This window comes from Ascaphus truei, chromosome 7 (genome assembly GCF_040206685.1).
Source record: "Ascaphus truei isolate aAscTru1 chromosome 7, aAscTru1.hap1, whole genome shotgun sequence".
In the NCBI taxonomy this organism is placed as follows: domain Eukaryota; kingdom Metazoa; phylum Chordata; class Amphibia; order Anura; family Ascaphidae; genus Ascaphus; species Ascaphus truei.
In genome coordinates, this window is record NC_134489.1 from 45,474,068 (window position 1) to 45,493,052 (window position 18,985).

At 40.1% G+C, this 18,985-nt stretch overlaps 1 protein-coding gene and 1 long non-coding RNA gene across 2 annotated transcripts in view; one reads left to right on the forward strand and one right to left on the reverse strand.

Moving 5' to 3' along the window:
* LOC142499182 (uncharacterized) overlaps positions 1–18,985 on the forward strand; it is an 82,148-nt gene that overhangs the window by 62,733 nt on the left and 430 nt on the right. The window lies entirely within an intron of this gene.
* Positions 1–18,985, reverse strand: part of NECTIN4 (nectin cell adhesion molecule 4) — an 88,441-nt gene that overhangs the window by 4,104 nt on the left and 65,352 nt on the right. Inside the window, exons 5-8 of the mRNA XM_075608185.1 lie at positions 17,199–17,350; positions 6,898–7,045; positions 6,453–6,534; positions 3,522–3,596 (exon numbers count right to left, since the gene is read on the reverse strand). Of these exons, the coding sequence (XP_075464300.1) occupies positions 3,522–3,596; positions 6,453–6,534; positions 6,898–7,045; positions 17,199–17,350 (457 nt within the window). The remainder of the gene's footprint in view (positions 1–3,521; positions 3,597–6,452; positions 6,535–6,897; positions 7,046–17,198; positions 17,351–18,985) is intronic.

Genomic DNA, 18,985 nt, shown 5'->3' on the forward strand with positions numbered 1-18,985 from the left:
CAAACTCTTACACCCACCACATCATGAATATATATTTATATCAAAAAGAGTGCTACTTAGCGTGGCAAGTGTATACAACAAAAGACAGGGGTGCCCAATGCTACATCAAATTGACAAAACATATATAGTAATCAGTATAAAGTTCAAATATTTCAATAATAATAGTAATCACTTGGTTATTTAGTTAAACCCTTTGGCCAAAGCGTCGTAAGCCTGCATACCAAACGTCAAGGTATAACCAAAAATGCAGGTCCTAACACTAAAACTGTGAACCCTTCCTGTTACCTCTGTATGAGGACCTGCATTTTTGGTTATACCATGACGTTTGGTATGCTGGCTTACGACGCTTTGGCCAAAAGGTTTAACTAAATAACCAAGTGACTACTATTATTATTGAAGTATTTAAAAACTTTATACTGATTACTATATATGTTTTGTCAATTTGATGTAGCATTGGGCACCCGTCTTTTGATGTATACATATACAAGTTTGCAAGAAAGTTTTATCTGCTAGGGAATTGATTATTGGAAACCTTTACACACAGTACCACATCTTTTAAAAGCCCTGTCCATTACAAATCCTGCATGTTCCATGACAGAACTCTCTTTATGCAAAACACACAACAGGCACTTAAACAAAGTGGGCACTCACTGTAGCAGCCCGTACGAGACTGAAAAACCTGTACAGGTGCAGCTGAAAATATAAGGAAAGTGATTGGTGCAGTTGGAGTGCGAAATGCAGACAGGGATTAATAGCAGCTGTAGAAATGACAACCCGAGTTGTGTGGACAATAGAGTAATTGAAAGAAAAATTCTGAGGTCCTCTTTGGTTCCAGAATCTCTGCATTTCTTCTAAACTTTGTTTATCTTTCGGTGAAGAATCCTGTCCTTGTTAGTGCAGAGAGGTTTGCTATGCATTCCAACACTGAATGCCTTTGAAATGCTTTTCTATAAGTTATAAGTGATTGCTTCCGCTGCAAGAGACTTCGGGACAGTATTGCCTTAACATCCAAATAGTGCAATTTATATTTTGTCTCTACTGTTACCACTGACTGTGGGGCTGATGGATGTTCATGACATTTATTCTGTGGTGCTTTTGTGCCAGCATTGTGGTCATATGTATCAGGTTCCTGACAAGTGCATCTTATTTATTTTCTATTGTCTGGCAAATTGGGTTGCACATTGATACCCGGACATCCAAATCCTATGCCAAACTAGGTGTACTTTATAGGAACAAATCCTTCCTAAGTCTCCTGGTCAGAAAGCGTATCGCACAGCAGATGCTAATGCCAATTATCGACTATGGAGACATAGTATATGGCTCAGCACCCCAAACCCACTTTACAAATTTGATACCCTCTCCAATTCAATATACCGTTTTGTCCTCCAATGCAATTACAACACACATCACTGCAAAATTCTCAAAGAACTAGACTGGTCATCATTTGAGTCTTGGTGCAAAGTTCACCTTTCCTGTCTTGCCTTCAAATACTTTCTGGGCAAGCTACCCAGCTATCTGAACAAGCTCCTCACCCCTACCACATGCAGCACTTATTATCTGAAATCTGACTCCAAAAGACTGTTCACGGTCCCAAGGTTCAGCAAAGTATCCGGCCGCTCCTCCTTCTCTTACTGTGCACCCCAAAACTGGAACACTCTACCGGAGACTCTCACAGCCACCAGCAGTCTAAGTTTTTTCAAAACTAAAGCTATCTCACATTTTAATCTAGTCTGTAACTGTTACATACACCATACAACATATATTATCTCTTACTGTTCATGCAATGTCTTTATACATAGTGTATAACCCTGTTCACTTAATGTAACCATGTATTTGTCATCATAACTCGGTGCCCAGGACATACTTGAAAACGAGAGGTAACTCTCAATGTATTACTTCCTGGTAAAACATTTTATACATAAAATAAAAAATAAATAAATGTATTCAACTTGTTTATCAGGTTTGGACAGATTTGTATTCAGAGAGGTCTAGTGGATTATTTTGATGCCCGTAAAACTGAACAAACATGATGGGCCCAGAACAAAACTTGAAACATCTTGTTCTAATGTGCATGATTTCTTACTATTGACCAGAGACAGGCGCATTTTGCGGCAGATTTGGATCTGCAGCGGATCGGCCGGTTCTTTGGTCTGTGAATTTCCACGTATCAATCTCAAAAAAGGCGTTTTGCGGATTTTTTATTATTATTGCCAATCCACTGACGGATTTGTAGAAGCCAATCTACAGATTCAGCAACCTGTTGGATTCTTAAGAGTCCGCCAACAGATTGCCGAATCCGCGAATTGCATTCTACAAATCCGTCAGTGGATTGTATCTAATGGCGGATTTTGATGAATCTGCGTGGCTTAAAATTGACCAAATCTGAAGATTTTACACAGCAAAACGGATTTTGGGGGTAAAATGCGAGAAAATCTGGGAAACGGATTTGGGCGGATTCGCCCATCTCTATTATTGACACTACCCTAATTCCACGCAGATAAAGTGCTATCACAACCAAAATGTACATACGTGTGTGTGTGTATATGTGTGTATATGTGTGTGTGTGTATATGTGTGTGTGTGTGTATATGTGTGTGTGTGTGTATATGTGTGTGTGTATATGTGTGTGTGTGTATGTGTGTGTGTGTATATGTGTGTGTGTGTGTATGTGTGTGTGTGTGTGTGTGTGTGTGTGTGTGTGTGTGTGTGTGTGTGTGTACGCATGTATCCATGTACTGTATGTATGTTGCTTGTAGGTGTTGCAAGATCCTTTTGTGTGCATTGAAGGACTCCCAAATAACGTTTTATTTACTGGGATAAAGTGATAACTTTGCATAAAATTTCTGCAACTGAAATGTACGATTGCGATTATCCTCATGCGCTTGTATTTTCTTGAGCAAAACTTCACAGAAATAATCTGGAAGCTTGTGCAAACAATCTGTACTTTCCAGAGCTGCCCAACTGTTACAGTATTTATAGGGGCAGTTCCCCCTTCATGTTTTGTAGAGTTTACACATTTCTAGATTTTTCCAGTTCACCGATTTTCTAAACAATGTATTTTATTAGTAGTAAAACGCTAACCCCAAACCTATTTTAATATGGCAGCTAGTCTCTTCTGATTTAGGAATATTGGTAGACCTCAGAGAACCTTATCTGAGAAGATTAAGATGAGACACCTTTGATAAAATACTTTGTTGTCCGCATGGAAAATAGCTCTATGTGGTCTACTGTGGTGCAAAAGGGGTCACTCTACTGCAATGACTTTGGGCCTTTTAAATAAAAAGTAAAACATCTAAAACAGCTAGTAAAAAAATAAATATATATGTTTTTTTATATAATCTGCTTTAAAGGGCATCACATCAAGCTCACTTTCAAAATGAGTTCAAATGGGTGAAGTGCATCTTTAAATCAACTAGTATTCCAGCTTCACTTAAATATTCAACAGAAACAGTGTAAATGCTCTTCCTTTTCTCCCACTCTTGGTGTTAATGACAGCCTGCAGGTTTCTGTGCATCTCCTTACCATCATGGAGCTGATGCTCGGGTCCCTGAGGCTGTCCGGATGGTTTCCAGCTCTTAGTTGGATGCCTTCTTCTAGCTGAAAATATTTAGTAGACACACATCAGAAATCAAATCAGCACAACACCTTCATTGCAGCCCAGGATCAGACAGGACTATTTAATAGAATATATTATATAAACAAAGAATTGTATGTAATATTTGTATTCTCAGAATACAGTTGTGTGTTATGGGGAATCGGGTGCATTCAGGTGGACATATACTTTGTAAGGCAAATGCCAGACTACTGTATTGTCTTTACCGAACCCTAGGATCCGAATGCTATACAAGCACTATGTGCTCTCAATCATGCAAACAAGGTAGAAACGGTGTTTTGTGGATCACTGATGGATGTGTTGTGGGAGTATGTCCGCATGAGGTGTATTGCTGCATCCCCACCTCCGAGAGCAGGGCAGTAGTAAGGGGGCTGGGCAATTTCCTCTATCCTGATTGGCTGCTGCTGGGTAATGTGTGTGTATTTGTTCTGTCCTATTGGTGTTTGTGCGTGTGTGTGTGTGTGTGTGTGTATGTGTACAGTTGTTCTGTCCTATTGGCGTGGGTGTGTTTTTGTTTTTTCCCATTGGTGAGTGTGGGTGTGAGTGTGGGTGTATTGGTTCTATCCTATTGGTGTGTGTGTGTGTGTGTGTGTATTTGTTCTGTCCTATTGGTGTGTTTGTGCTGTCATATTGGTGTGTGTGTGTTTGGTCTGTCCTATTGGTGTGTGTGTGTTTGTGCTGTCATATTGGTGTGTGTGTTTGGTCTGTCCTACTGGTTTGTGTATTTGTTCTTTCCTATTGGTGAGTGTGTGTGTATTTGTTATATCCTATTGGTGTGTGTGTGTATTTGTTTTTTCCTATTGGTGAGTGTGTGTGTATTTGTTATATCCTATTGTTGGGTGTGTGTATTTGTTCTTTCCTATTGGTGAGTGTGTGTGTATTTGTTATATCCTATTGTTGGGTGTGTGTATTTGTTCTGTCATATTGGTGTGTGTGTATGTATATGTGACAGTAAAGGGGTACCCTGGCCAATAATAAAGGTATTATGCCCGGCTGGGTGCCCCTGAGCCATATGGGGAAACTGTGATTGTCAGCTCTTCAACCCAATCATGACATGTAACTGCATGTGTAATAAAGATGTATGTGTATTTTTACTGTTCCAGGAGTGCCAACCAGCGGAGATGTGCAGGGTGTGAGTTTCAGGTGTGATTTTACGGTAAAATGTTCTCAGGGTGTGTTTGGGTAGAAGGGGGCCAGTGTCGCGGGTTACCCCGAAACATGTACTCAGGAATCCCCCCAGATTCCTGAGGAACACAGACCACCGGATAAAATCCTCCCTAGAAAGCAGCAGTTTGCAGCTCACCACCAAATCTCCCTGCTTCAGCACAGACCAGAATAGTAAGACTGGGCAGGGGAATGAATCACTTTCACGGTACCCCGGTATCATGCCCACAAACCCCAGGACCCACGTTGGGGTTCACTGTATCTCCCACCAGGTATAAGGTGGCAAGAGTTATATGTTTTTAAGTTCAAGTAATGTTCAGTAGGGGTAAAAATATCTTTGCATGGGAGACAGTGTGGCTAATCCGCCCTCTAAGCTTCAAAGGCAATCCAGGATATGGAGGTGTTAAACCATTTGTTAGCTTGCTTAATAGCGGAAGAGAACTTCAATAAGCCATCCTGGCAAGATGTCACCCTACCCAGTCTGAGCGGCACCAGGTAAGAGGGGCAGGGTCTCATATGCTAAGTGGCAGAGGGGCAAAGTTCCCACGTGCCCAGAGCAGAATGAGAAGCCCCTCTGCCAGGTTTGCAAAGTATTGGCAACTCCATGATAGGGGGACGGAAATATTCCCATGGAGAGTTAGGCTGCACTAGTTAAGTATAGGAATGTTAACCCTATAAGAACCCGTGCAGCCCATGAGGAAGAGAGTCATCATGCTGTAACAGATTCACCTAAGGCCGTGCCTATAGTGCCGTCGTTGGCGACGGCGACATGGCAGGTGACGTCACCCATCGCCACCGGCGAAAGTTATGTTTCTGGCAATTTGATTTGTTCAAGAGCCGTCACATGACGCGACGGCCCTTGACAAATCAAATTTTTCCGGCTTCAGATTTTCGCGACGGCGGCGTCGCTCCGTCGCGTGCACGGCGGCAATGTATTTGTTTTCGTCCGACGTCGCGTCACCGGCACTATAAGCGCGGCCTAAGATTCATCATGCTGTAAGAGATTCGTAACAGCGTAACAAAGATTCAGCTAAGCTTCAAGAGTTAGTACAAACTAAGGCTCCAAGATCCAATATTACGGGAACAGAACGAAAGAAGCAGCTCTGGCCAAGTAAATAGCAGTGGCAAGTTGTGCTGCTGACTGAGGACCGTTTCAGGCTCTTTTCGCGAGCAACTCCCGTTCCTGGGAAATTGCTCCTAGAGACTTTGTTTTGCAACATTTCATTTTGGGAACAAGATATTTAATTTATCCCCATTCCAGTAAGTGTATTTTCGTTGTAATTGTAAACCAAGCTGTGTGTGTTCATTCTGTAAATAAATCACAATTTATTTTATCTCTTGCTTTGCTCAATCAAAGGATCCGGGTATTTTGGTGTTAAAAGTTCTGGCCTACCGTGATAGTGTATTTGTTCTGTCCTATTGGTGTGTGTGTGTGTATATATTTGTTCAGTCCTATTGGTGTGTGTGTGTATTTTTTCTTTCCTATTGGTGTGTGTGTCTGTACTTGTTCTGCTGTATTGGTATGTGTTTTTTGTGACTGCCCCTCTTACTCCCGTGGCCAGGGGTGCCCAGAGAGAAACAAGTTTGAGAACTACTGGGTTAGACTGAGGCATTTCAGGAGAATGCTGTATACAGATACCATACTGGTTCAGTGTTTAGAGCACAAGTGTCCATACCTGCATCCTTGTATCTGTGCTGGCAGTGGTGGAGTTTAATCTCCTTCGCGATGCTTCCCTGGATAAAGTAGAAAGCTCTTCACTATAATAGATAAAGGAACAATGAAAGGAACAATGTTTCAACATGATGTAAAAAGTAGCTTCTGCTCTAAACTGGATAATTGTCTGCTTACAAATAGGTTTCCAGGAAGCACTGCAATATGTTTCTGATCCCTGTGATATTATTACTACAACAAAAGTACTGTACACATTTCAGGAGCACATGATTACAAAGAAAAACAAAGAAAAACCTCAAAACATAGATCTGTAATAATGTGTACTTCTAAGGGACCTTGTGTGTATTAATATATGCCATGATATTTGAATGTTACCCATTCTGTGCTGGCTACTTGGAACGCATTGCCTTTCCCACACAGCATTAGGTACAGGGATGTGTAGGACTTACATTTTTTCGGAGAGCCTCTTTGTCCGCCTTTTGTGATGACGATTCACCAGGAGCACAGCTATGACCAGAATCACCAGCAGGATGGCTGTCACCACCGCCACGGACACCAGTGAAATAGAGACCAGATCCACCTTCTTAGGCTCACTCTCTAATGAGGGTGAAATGAAAGTGATTTAGCAGACTGGCCCGCATTCAAAGAAACCAAGAGAGCGACTGTCACATTTAAGAAGGGATATATATATATATATACACACACACACATATACACACACACACACACATATATATATATATATGTATATATATATATATATATATATACATACACACATCTGTACCATGTTAGCTGAGCTTAATAATCAAAAACGAATAGATGATACCATTCTGTGGCTAACGAAATGCTTTTATTTGTGCGAGCTTTCGAGATGCACTGATCTTTTCTTCCGGCGGTGTTACAATGAATGAAACCAAATAAGGGTTTTTACTTTAAAACAGTGTCTCTTGGAATATAGTCTGTGATTGAAGCTTTTCCCTCCCACCTGTGCAGTATGCGCTTTTTGACTTGAGGTGTTAAATGGTCCCTGAATGTAAGTGATGTAAGAGTGTGTATTTGTGTGTGTGTGTGTGTGTAAATATACATTTGTAAAGCGCCCACAGAGTATACAGTGCTTTACAAAAGGTGTGTGTGGAGTGGACGTATATATAGTGGTGTGGGTAGGTGTAGAAATGTAAGAGGGTGTTGCATTACTATAAGTGTGTGCAGATACTAAGTGGTCCCTATTGGTCTATATAGATGGAATTACATTGTGTATTTGTATGTGCAGGAGACAGCTGTGTGCACATTCATATAGCGCAGAATGTATAGACATGGCCCTTGGCACTCATGAGAAGAGAGTTCACTTGTGTCAGTAATGACTCATGAAACTTCGGTCTCGGTTTAGGTCACCACAAAGTGTCCCGAACAGTTGCATAAATTTGTATTCATGCAACCGTCTCTCTTTCGGTGTTCTAAGATTACCTTTGAGTATGGCCACCTTCGGATCGTTCATTTTATTCCCAGAGTCAGAGAAATGTTTGCCGACAGGACTGTCTCTTGTTCCACATGTGATGTTGTGGCGATGCAGATTAATTCTCTTGTTTAGCCCCTGTCACGTCTCACCTATGTAGTAGCAGCCCCCTTGGCATTTCATGCACATGATGAGGTACACGACATTGCTGGAGGAACAGGTGAATCTTCCTGTACTCCAGATTCCTGTGTGGTATGTGTATTGTGTCCGCTGTGTGGACTCTCTTCCCATGAGTGCTAAAGGCCATGTCTATACATACTGCGCTATATGAATGCACACACAGCTGTCTCCTGCACATACAAATACACACACACACACACACACCCCCTTTAAAGAAATGGGAATATCATATGCAACAATATCCCCCCCTCCCCCCAAGAAGTCTTCCCTGAAACACCCTTCTTATTATAATCACAAGAAAATGATGGTGAGGAGTAAAGTATTCTCTCTCTCTGGAAGCGGATGATCCGAGGTGGATCTAAATCCGCAAAAAAACTTAAAACTTAAAACTTAAATGAGTTAGTGTGGTTCGTGGCACCAACATATTGTATGGTGGGAGGAAATCATGAAGGGTCAGCTTTGTTTTTCTGTTCAGTCCTCTTGATCCCAAGTGTAGCTAACCCAGTGATTTTCAGCTCTCTCATGGCACATCTCAGCCACATTTTAGAAACAAAATCCATTAATTATCAAGCATTTGTTATAAAAAAAATGTGTTAGCTGGTTATCCTTAAAACTTGGCTTGACTGCCGAATAGTTGGGAAACACTGCATTTACCTTACAAATGTATAGAACAAGTTATTAAATAGTATAATATTGCACACCATAATACCTGAATGAGGCTTGAATGCAATACAAACAATTAACATTTAGTTATCACCATGTGAGATCACTTATTAATTGCTGACATTTCCCACAATTGCAATCATGAGAAACAACAAAGGAATTCCCAACAATTCCAGCAGCAAAGAGCCTCAATCTCTCATTATGGGCTAAACAAACAACACCCATTTGCCAAGAAAAAACACTATAACAGGTTCCTGAGAAATCAGCAGAAGCACAGGGTCAGCAGGAATCATGGAGGTTTTGTAGAAAGGGACCATGGAGTCACAACACTGGTCTCAGAAGTGGGAGAATATTATAACAGATGAGTGCCAGTTCTTGCAAAATTCAGTTAGTCGTTTTGTGTCCCACTGTCTCGTTAACCAAACAAATTAGATGACCGGTGCTGATTATTATTCTCTCTAAACTACAATGTTGGAGCAGTGTAACAAAGTTGTTAACTTCAAGACAAAGTGCCTAGTGTGTGTCTTTGGGTAAGTACGTGATCTCTCGGTGACTAGGAGTGTGCGCCTTTGGGCAAGTACGGGATCTCTCAGTGACTATTTTGCTCAGCCCTCAGGTTGGGCTCTCCAGCATTGTCTGTACAAGAGAGCAGTGATTCACAATGGAGTAAAACCACAGCAGGTGGGGTACTATTTAGTACAGTAGCATGAGGTAACAATGTGACCAGGGCTGAACCCTGCGTAGACAGCAAATCACATGGGGATATGGTATTACTAGATACAATTGTCTGAAGGTTGTAACATAACTTTTCTTAATACAGGTTAGTAGACATACCTTACATACAGTAGACACAGTAAGAGGTAGGTATCATTATTTGTGTTTTTAGAGGGGCAGTAACTCATTTATTTTAGATATAAGACACTAAAAGATAAGTGTGCATTTGAAAGTATAATTTATATTGAATTGTTTATGAATGTAACATTTTAGGGTTAGTTGTTAGTAATATAAGAAAGACAGGTGTCTGAGCTAGCAGATTAAGAGAGCATGTGGTTCCAGTTGTAAATACAGAAGGTGGCCACTGCACACTTGTTACCAATTTACATTTAGACATACACAATCTGTTATACATACACAATTAGTAGGCCCCGGAACACATATGTGAATGAACAGTCTATTAAGAGATCTCTTTCCCCAGGAGAGAGGTGGAGATAGCCTTTATTGCTGCAGCAGGCATGGGATAGATATAGATATATAAATAATAATAGCATGTTCTTGTATAGCGCTGCTAGTTTTACGTAGCACTTTACAGAGACATTTTTCAGGCACAGGTCCCTGCACCGTGGAGCTTACAATCTATGTTTTTATATCAAGGAAGACACCGCGCACCAAAGGTGAGTTGCAAATAATTGTTTTGAAAACACACAACATGCATCAGTGACTTACATTAGAATAAGTAAAAGTAGGCACAACCGCGTTCCGAGTAGCAGGGAGTTAGTAAATGAAATTCCGCAAGGATCTGGCAGGTCTACCACTTTCAGTTCCAGGAACAGAAGGGACATAAACGCACCACAGCAATAGATGCTGTCACCAGAGTAAATAAAGGTGTTTTTAACAGCTCTTGGTTTGTAGCCCCATATTTTTGCGAATGCTGTGCTCTGCTTTTTACCCATTTGGATCTCTCTAAGCATGCTGTCAGCATGATGCCCGCACTGCCTCAGACTGTGAGTACATCATCCTCTTCTTTATGCATACGGAGAAAAGATTGTATGTGTGTTGCTCTAGGGAGGTTGTCTACAAGGTGATAGACGGGGCTAGGCTGTTCATATACAGTTTGTTCTAATATACACCGCAGGACTTTATATACATATATTACCCCCTTCTATCTAAGCTTACCTACACACTAAATCATGGATACTCACAGAGGCTTCTACAGTATGTTCATCTTCAAGCTAATTGAAGATCTTGAGCAGTTATAAACTTATGGCCATTATTGATTCATGGATCTTGAGCGCTGATATTTAGAACTTTGTTCTTTTCTCTACTTCTGTTCCCTCTGTAGCAGAAATAAATCTTTATTATTGGGTCTAACACTATGAATAAAAAATAAAATGTAAGCAGCTTAATTACCGTAGCAGCTATCTGCTAAGGTAATAATGTTTTCTTGGGGGGAGCGGGGGGGGAGGAGGGGGGTTCTGGGGTTAGATCCTACGGTCACATGACTCAGAGGATTTTAACATGGCGGGGATACCCTGTAACTCGAGAAGAAGGGGGTCCCCGGACCTGAAATCAATGCGGTTCAGCTCCGGAGACTCCCTGCTACAATACTGTAGTGTTTAAAATGAAATACAACCCCAGTGATCGCCTGTTAGAGGCGCACAGTTAGAGCGACTGATTCAGCCTCTCTCTTACTGCGCGTCTCTTACAGACCAGTAGACCCCGGTAGGATTAAAACAGCAGGGAGCCCGAAAACCAATTCGAGAAATGGTCGGATAACGGCTGCTGCATCTGTAAGTCGAGAGCTGAAAAAGGGTCCATCCATATCCAATTCTGACACTTGTCTGGACACAGTAGTAATAGATTCCCCCAAACCATCAGTTTCCATTGGTATACTAGAAAAATTGGATCTGGACTGAAATACATCTTTAGGTTTCCTCCTTATGCCCCTACAGTGCTATAGGAGAGACCCTCCATCTTGTTGTAAGGCCCAATGATAAGCTTGTGCTACTGCTCTGTCATAATGTTTGTTGTCAAACATATATCTCAAAAGGTTTAAAACGAACAACGACACTTCTGTACAATTCCTGAACTGGCTACAAGGGATATTATCGATCCACTTTATGTCATGGTTACTGGATGGATCCAAATAGAAATTAGCACACACTTCCTTGAAATAGGCTTTAGTAGAGATGTCAGTGTCCTTAATGTAGACCTCCAAATCTAAAAACTAGGTCTCATCTCTCAAAGATTCCATGGTAAAAGGAAGATGGAATGTATTAACATTCAATAAGGAGACAAATTGGTAAATGGAATCCAGGGCACCGTCCAAGATGATAATTACATAATCGGTGTATCTTCTCCACAGTCTAAGTTGCGGGGAGGACATATCAATGCTCCACAAGATCTCCTTCCAATATCCGATATAGAGATTGGCAAAAGATGGGGCAAACCGCATGCGCATGGCGGTGCCACACACCTGTTGATGGAACCTGGACTCACATAAGAAATTATTATGTTGTAAAACGAACATAATAACATCAAAATAAGGTTTTAATGATGTGGTTGATATAACTCTTTCTGAAATGAATGTATCTTTGTGATTCGTTTCACCTCAGGATTTTATGTTTACATTTTATACTTACCAGTGTCTTTGTATCTTTCTATATTTTATGGGGATGTGTGTGTCATTTCACACACACTCAGCACATATTGTTACTGTGTTTTATAAATAGGATTTTGTCCGTTTGTCAATTTATAAACTGTTCATGAATTGCGTTTTAACGTGTGTGTGTGTGTGTGTGTGTGTGTGTGTGTGTGTGTGTATATATGTGTGTATTTAGCATTTAATTCAGAGGTACCACCTTCCTCATTAACACTGGTCACACATGTAATTGTTTTTCTTTGCATTTGCTATTTAAATAGCTATATTGTTTCTCAGGTAGTCACAGTTGTTTTTCCTTTAAGGATTATCTGTGATTTATTGCTATTTATACTAGTTTAGTATATAATTAGTGGAATGTTCACCCAGATATAGATATACTGTATATTTAGTGGCTTTGCGTTCCATTAATACTCATCGCATTTACATTTATTAGCAATCACGTTTTAATTCCTGAGTGAATGAATCATGTTTTTGCACATGTTCTTTTTTTGAAGGTTAAGTGGCATCAGCGGCCATTTCTTGTCAGAATACAGTATGTATTTTATTTATTTGATTATTATGTATCTCTCATTCACATTTATGTCACTCTTCATCTTTACACAGTTGATTATGAACTTTTGCACTTATATGATTAAGTATTGTTCTCTTTAGGAAATTGTAATTTTATGTCGAATGTGTATTGTGATCATGTGTATTGTACGGTGTGTGTTCACAAGTCTTCAATTGATTTACCAATTGATTAAGTATCTTGCTTGGGTATGTATCTATTGCTGTGACGCATGTATGTCCCTGCTGTTCCTGGAGCTGCAGGTTTTAGTCCGGGGACCCGGTGCGCCAGGTTATTTACGGACGCCCCTGTTGTGCCTACTTTTACTTATTCTAATGGAAGTTACTGATGCATCTTGTCTGTTTTCAATACAATTATTTGCAACTCGCCTCCGATGAGCGGTGTCTCCCTTGTCCGGGATCCAGGAAGATCTCTGTGTGGGTGAACGGAGAGCGCCCACTCACAAACCTGCTACAAGGTGGTTTTCTTCATCATAGACGTCCCTACTCTATCCCAGAGGGAAAGTCTGCGCGATTGGAACATATACACACACACATATACATATATATATATCACTACATTAGCCAAAGAACCACAGTCCAGTGTAATGAGAAACCGCACATTGCAGGATGAAATGAGATACACTGATATATATATTAATATCTCGAAAGCTCGCACAAATAAAAGCATTTCGTTAGCCACAGAACGGTATCGTCTATTCGTTTTTTATTTTATATGTATATATCTCTATACATACATATATATGCACATATATTATATACACACACACACACACACACACACACACACACGATATATATATATATATCTATACCAAGTGCGCAAAAACAATAAGGTTAACTAGTTAAATCTATATGCGGCCACAATGCTGCTTTTAATACAGAAAACCACAGTATCTATGGAACATGGTGCATTCGGCGCAAAAAGATAACTATAGTGATTGAAATTCAAATACCAATATATTGGAAGAGAGAACTGGGCAAAGATAATGTAAATAAATATAACTTAGATGGAATGGTGGAACAATATAAACAATTAAAAGCTATACAAGAACAGGGAAAATATGTCTGGATGAAAAAGGCAATATAATCACAATTTAGAGAGAGAGAGAGAGAGTCAGTGTTATACAGTATAGCAACGTGTAGTATCTCACTGGATACAATGTGACCGACCTCCTCGTGCTGTGGAAGTTTGTATCTTGCTGTGTAAATCTTGCACCGGGATTCTGTCCGCAGACCGGGGAAATCCCGGTACAAGATGTACCTGGAGACGCCCGGCGAGGCGCACAGCAAGATACAAACTTCCACAGCACCAGGAGATCGGTCAAACTTTATCCAGTGAGATAAATGTGACTTATGTCTGAAGCACTTCTTCCCATTATGGGTTATTTATATCATTATGTCACGTTAATGGGGCTATATAAATAAAGATATACATACATAATATTACATAATATTATTAATGGCACATACATAATATTATTAATGGTAAAGGTGTCTTAAAAAAACTATTTTTTTTGTTTTTGTTTCCGTGGCCAAAAGCCCTATTAAGCAACATTTTGCTAATAGGGCTATTGGCCAGTACTCAACAAGAGGTGGGAATTGTGGATAGTTAGGCCCTCGGGTGGTAGTGGTTGTAGGGGTAAGCCCCGTGTTTACCTGTGGGGTACCTTGGTATCCACAGCATCAAAGGGATTAAGGTTCCGTTAATTACCGCATCGCAACTAGTCTAAAAACATCATACCCAGGAAAATATCACCGTAATATTGATGACTGAAGTCATAACATTGTGGTAATACAGCCCAGTCTTTCTGTCCCCATTGGTGTGCGATATTAACTGAGTTTTAATGGAGATTGATGACTTTAGGTCTTAACGACACCCATTATACTGCAGCTCAGAACATTGGAGGGAATATTTACTATTGGTGTAATGTAATCAAAGTGCGGAGTTTCTGGTATGTGTAGGCCTGTTGTACCCAAGTATCAATAATAATAATAATAATAATAATATGTTCTTGTATAGCGCTGCTAGTTGTACGCAGCGCTTTACAGAAACATTTTGCAGGCACAGGTCCCTGCCCGTGGAGCTTACAATCTATGTTTTTGTGCCTGAGGCACAGGGAGATAAAGTTGCTTGCCCAAGGTCACAAGGAGCAGACACCGGGAATTGAACCAGGTTCCCCTGCAACAATCTCAGTGTCAATCAGTGTCTTTACTCAACGAACCACTCATTCTCCCTTATATCAAGTATATTTTATTGGACCACATACTGTATGAAGCATGTGGCAATTTCTGTTAGACATCACATTCATACACATTTATACTGTAGATGCATACGCCCATATTCACTAAGTGGTGCTACACCATAAGACACCTTCATTCATTTGAAAGGGCTGTAATGTGTCTTCTGGCACTGGATGTTCTTTCAGGAATAGCCCCGCTTCGTAGTTATGTGCCATGACCTTTATAAAGAGTTATTTGCAGTGGTTGTAAAAGCAAATAAGTGATGGGTTCTCCAGCAAAGTGGCAGAGAAATAAGGTGACATGGATGGACAGATCTCATTACGTGGACATTCCTTTCCATGAGGAAGATCATAAAATAAGATAATGATGGATTGCTTAAGAATTAGCACAGCTTAATGTTCAGTGACCAGCACAAATCTAATTAATAACCTGGCCTATGCATTTCCGCACCATGAGCTGTGCGGAGTAGCGAGCTCAAACATACCATGTACACTATGGAAAGGAGCATATAAAGGCACTTAAGTCTTTCAAGTGCTTATTAAATAGGAGGAAAGGTTCTCCCTTATGGTCATTATTATTGGATTACATTCTCTATGGTTCGTTGTTTCTACGCCAGCAGTGACTGTGGCACTAAAGAATGTAACCGACTGAGAGGGTTACATATATTCCATGTGATCATGTGAGTTACTAAGCATAGTCAGGAATGGAAGCATATGCCAGAAACTATTGTATTGAGGTTTTTTAGAGACATCACAAACCACATGCTTGGAAGCAGCACAACCCCGTGAGAAAAAACTAATTATAAAGGTGCCAAGATCTTAGATGACATTGCTAAACTGCTGCCATTGAACATTACAAATATACAAGACGAGTGCACTAACATGCCTTTTGTATAGAAGGATGGAGAAGACTGGATTACAATTGAGTTTAATGCTTTTATTATTTGTAGAGAACAAATAGGATCAGATAATTACAAATGTACAGTGATCCTTGCTGAAGTATAAGGTATTTGTAATCCTAGTCTAAAGCAGAGGGCGGATTCAAAAAGTAGAATTCTACCTTATCTCTGCAACAATTGCAACAATTATCTAAGTATTATTTGGAAATACTGTATGCTTCGTTTCATAGGGTGATCTAGTAAAGCGGGTAATTTGCCACTTCTCTGTCCTGGAGCTAAGTTTAGATAGTATATCATCACGGGGACAGTATCAAAGTTGCATTCACCTTTACCTGATGTGTCTGTATTTTCTGTACAGAATGTGAGTACATTACTGTTCCTTGATTTTATGTCGATACATTTTTAAACTGGTCTGCACTATTGGCTCTCTTTTGTCTTTCCCTGAGACATACAAGACCAGACTGGATCCCAGATCTGCTGACATTACCCATACCCACTGCTGTGTTATATCTGCCAGTCTGTAAGTAGGCTCTCTATATGAGCCAAGACTCTGAGGAATTGTTTGCCACTTTGCATATACAGAAGTGCACTATATTGTTTCTCTCTTTATTTGGGGTGAAATCCTGACGACTATGCTCCCTCCTAATCCTGGAAGTGCAGTTTTAGACAGTGCACCAATACCAAACTTTTCAACAATGCAGTGAGGGGGCCTGTGATTATGTTTTACCTCGCTTTCTAGCTGATAAAAGAATGTAGCTTGGCTTGGAAGTTATCACCTTGTTCTTAACTCCTCTAGAGACCCCTCCCATCCCCCCAAAAAAGGAGCATGGGCTTTGGAAAACATGCACTTTTCTTCCACTATGGGCTACACCTATGTTGAGATTTAGATGATTGATAGAAACTAGCCTGGTCTCTTCTCCAAATGACGCTTATGGCTTTAATGTCATTTTGTTCCTTTTCCGCCTACAAATGTAAACTTCACTTTGAAGTTTCAGTCCCACACTAACCACACCTTTGTTCAATAAAAGTCCTAAATTACACCATCATCTTTTCTATTTTAATAGTTATATTTGAAAATGTAACCGAGCAAAGACAAACTTGAACAGGCACCCAGTATGTGCTTTTCTGTAGCACAGAGGCAAAGAGCAGCAGTTTTTTACTTTAAATCTATCTACTGTGACTTTTCAGCAGACGGTTTTGGTCGTCCAGGTATATAAGGAGTTCCAAATCGCATACTAAATGTATTCATTTCAATTCTTGTTTTTATTAGAAGGATGTTATTCTGTGCTGTGTAATGGAGCACAGATACATGACATACCTAAATAGTCCAATACATCCAGCTTTGTAGCTGCGACATTCATACCTGCTATGGATATGCTGGCACGACCTTGTCTGCTTGTGATGTCATTTGTTGCTTGGCATATGTAGACACCTGCATCCTCTACACTGAGCGGACTCTGGAATATCAGGGTGTTCCCTTCAACCTTTACTTCTTCTGGGAGAGAGCCATTCACCCTGGGAAAGTGGCATGTAGGTTAATAGAAGAAAAGAGGTACACAATAAAGAGAAGAAAGAAGGAGATGTATAACAGGAAGCAGAATTGCAGAGAATGTCAGAGTCTGTGTATTATCTGCGTATAGTAGCATGGTTCTTCTCACTGGGCACATGCTCCAGCTCGTAGGGAGTCATGACATCATAAACTAGTCCTGCTAGAATTCAGAGTCGGCTTTTTCCCACGAGCTCAAAGGTTGGAGAAAGGCTGCCAAGTTATAAGGGCTTGGGTCTGTTCAGACCTGACTGGAAATGCGAAACCTTTCTACTTCTCACTTATCCTGCTAGGAGTGTAACTAAACTCTGAGGTGCTATCCCCTCACTCCCTCCAGGACACTGCAGTGTCACAGACTGCACACAGTGTCTCTGTAATTACTACATCACTCAGTACCTCCTCAACTTCCTGCAAGATACTAGCCTGCGATACAATTGTATTTTAGTTTTTGCTGATCCTTTCACAACTCCTACAGACCACTCAATTCTACTGTAGCGCCGACGAGTATTCTAAAAAAATCTGGGGCTATCACCAACAAGACCCAGGTACATGCTGCAACATTTCAGTGACATTTCTGCAGACAGACTAATGGCCCATCAGATTAACAGCGGGGGTCCCCGGCAGTCCCATTCAAACTGAATGGGACTGCCAGGGAACCCTGCTGTGTTAATCCGATGGGCCATTAGTCTCTGCAGAAATGTCACTGAAATGTTTGCAGCATGTACCTGGCTCTTGTTGGTGATAGCCCCAGATTTTCCAAGGCAAGTTTAAGGCAAATTTTAGAATACTCGTCGGCGCACCTGTACATGTGAGCACAGAGTTGGCAATGTCATTTTAGTAAAGTCAATGTATATACTGGCAATTAGAAACCAGGCTATACAGCTTCTGAAAAATTCTACTACAAATATATATATCTATATATGTATGTATATAGTGCAGAATAAATGAGTTCTTCAGTATTAGGTGATACCTTTTGTATTTGGACTAACAATTTGTCATAGGACAAGCTTTCGAGAGTTTTCCTCTCTTCCTCAGGTCGGCAATACACACGATATATATATTATATATCTATCAATATAGATCTATCTATATCATCAGAAACCGGGCACGCACACATTTTTTTTAAAAAGCAGTAAAGGGAGGGTGCATGCTGTCCAAAAAGATACAGAAAAGGAAAAAAGGGACAGACACTCCGTGCTCGGTAAATATTTCATTGGACACAAGAATACTGAAAAAAGAGATTGTGTTTATTTACTCCATAAAACACAAGCTATCCAGGCAAAAAAAAAAACACACACACACACTATATATATATATATATATATATATATATATATATATATATATATATATATATATATATATATATATATATATACACACACATACACATTTATATTATATTATATTTATATATATATATATATATATATATATAATATATATATATATATACACATACACACACACATATACACAATCAGATTACTTTTGACTAACTTTTAAAGCACAAATAATCGGACAATAAAGATGCAGAGTTATATTTTTTACTCTTTAAACCTGACAGTCTTCAGCTCAGACGTGTTGCAGCCAGTCCCCTTAGT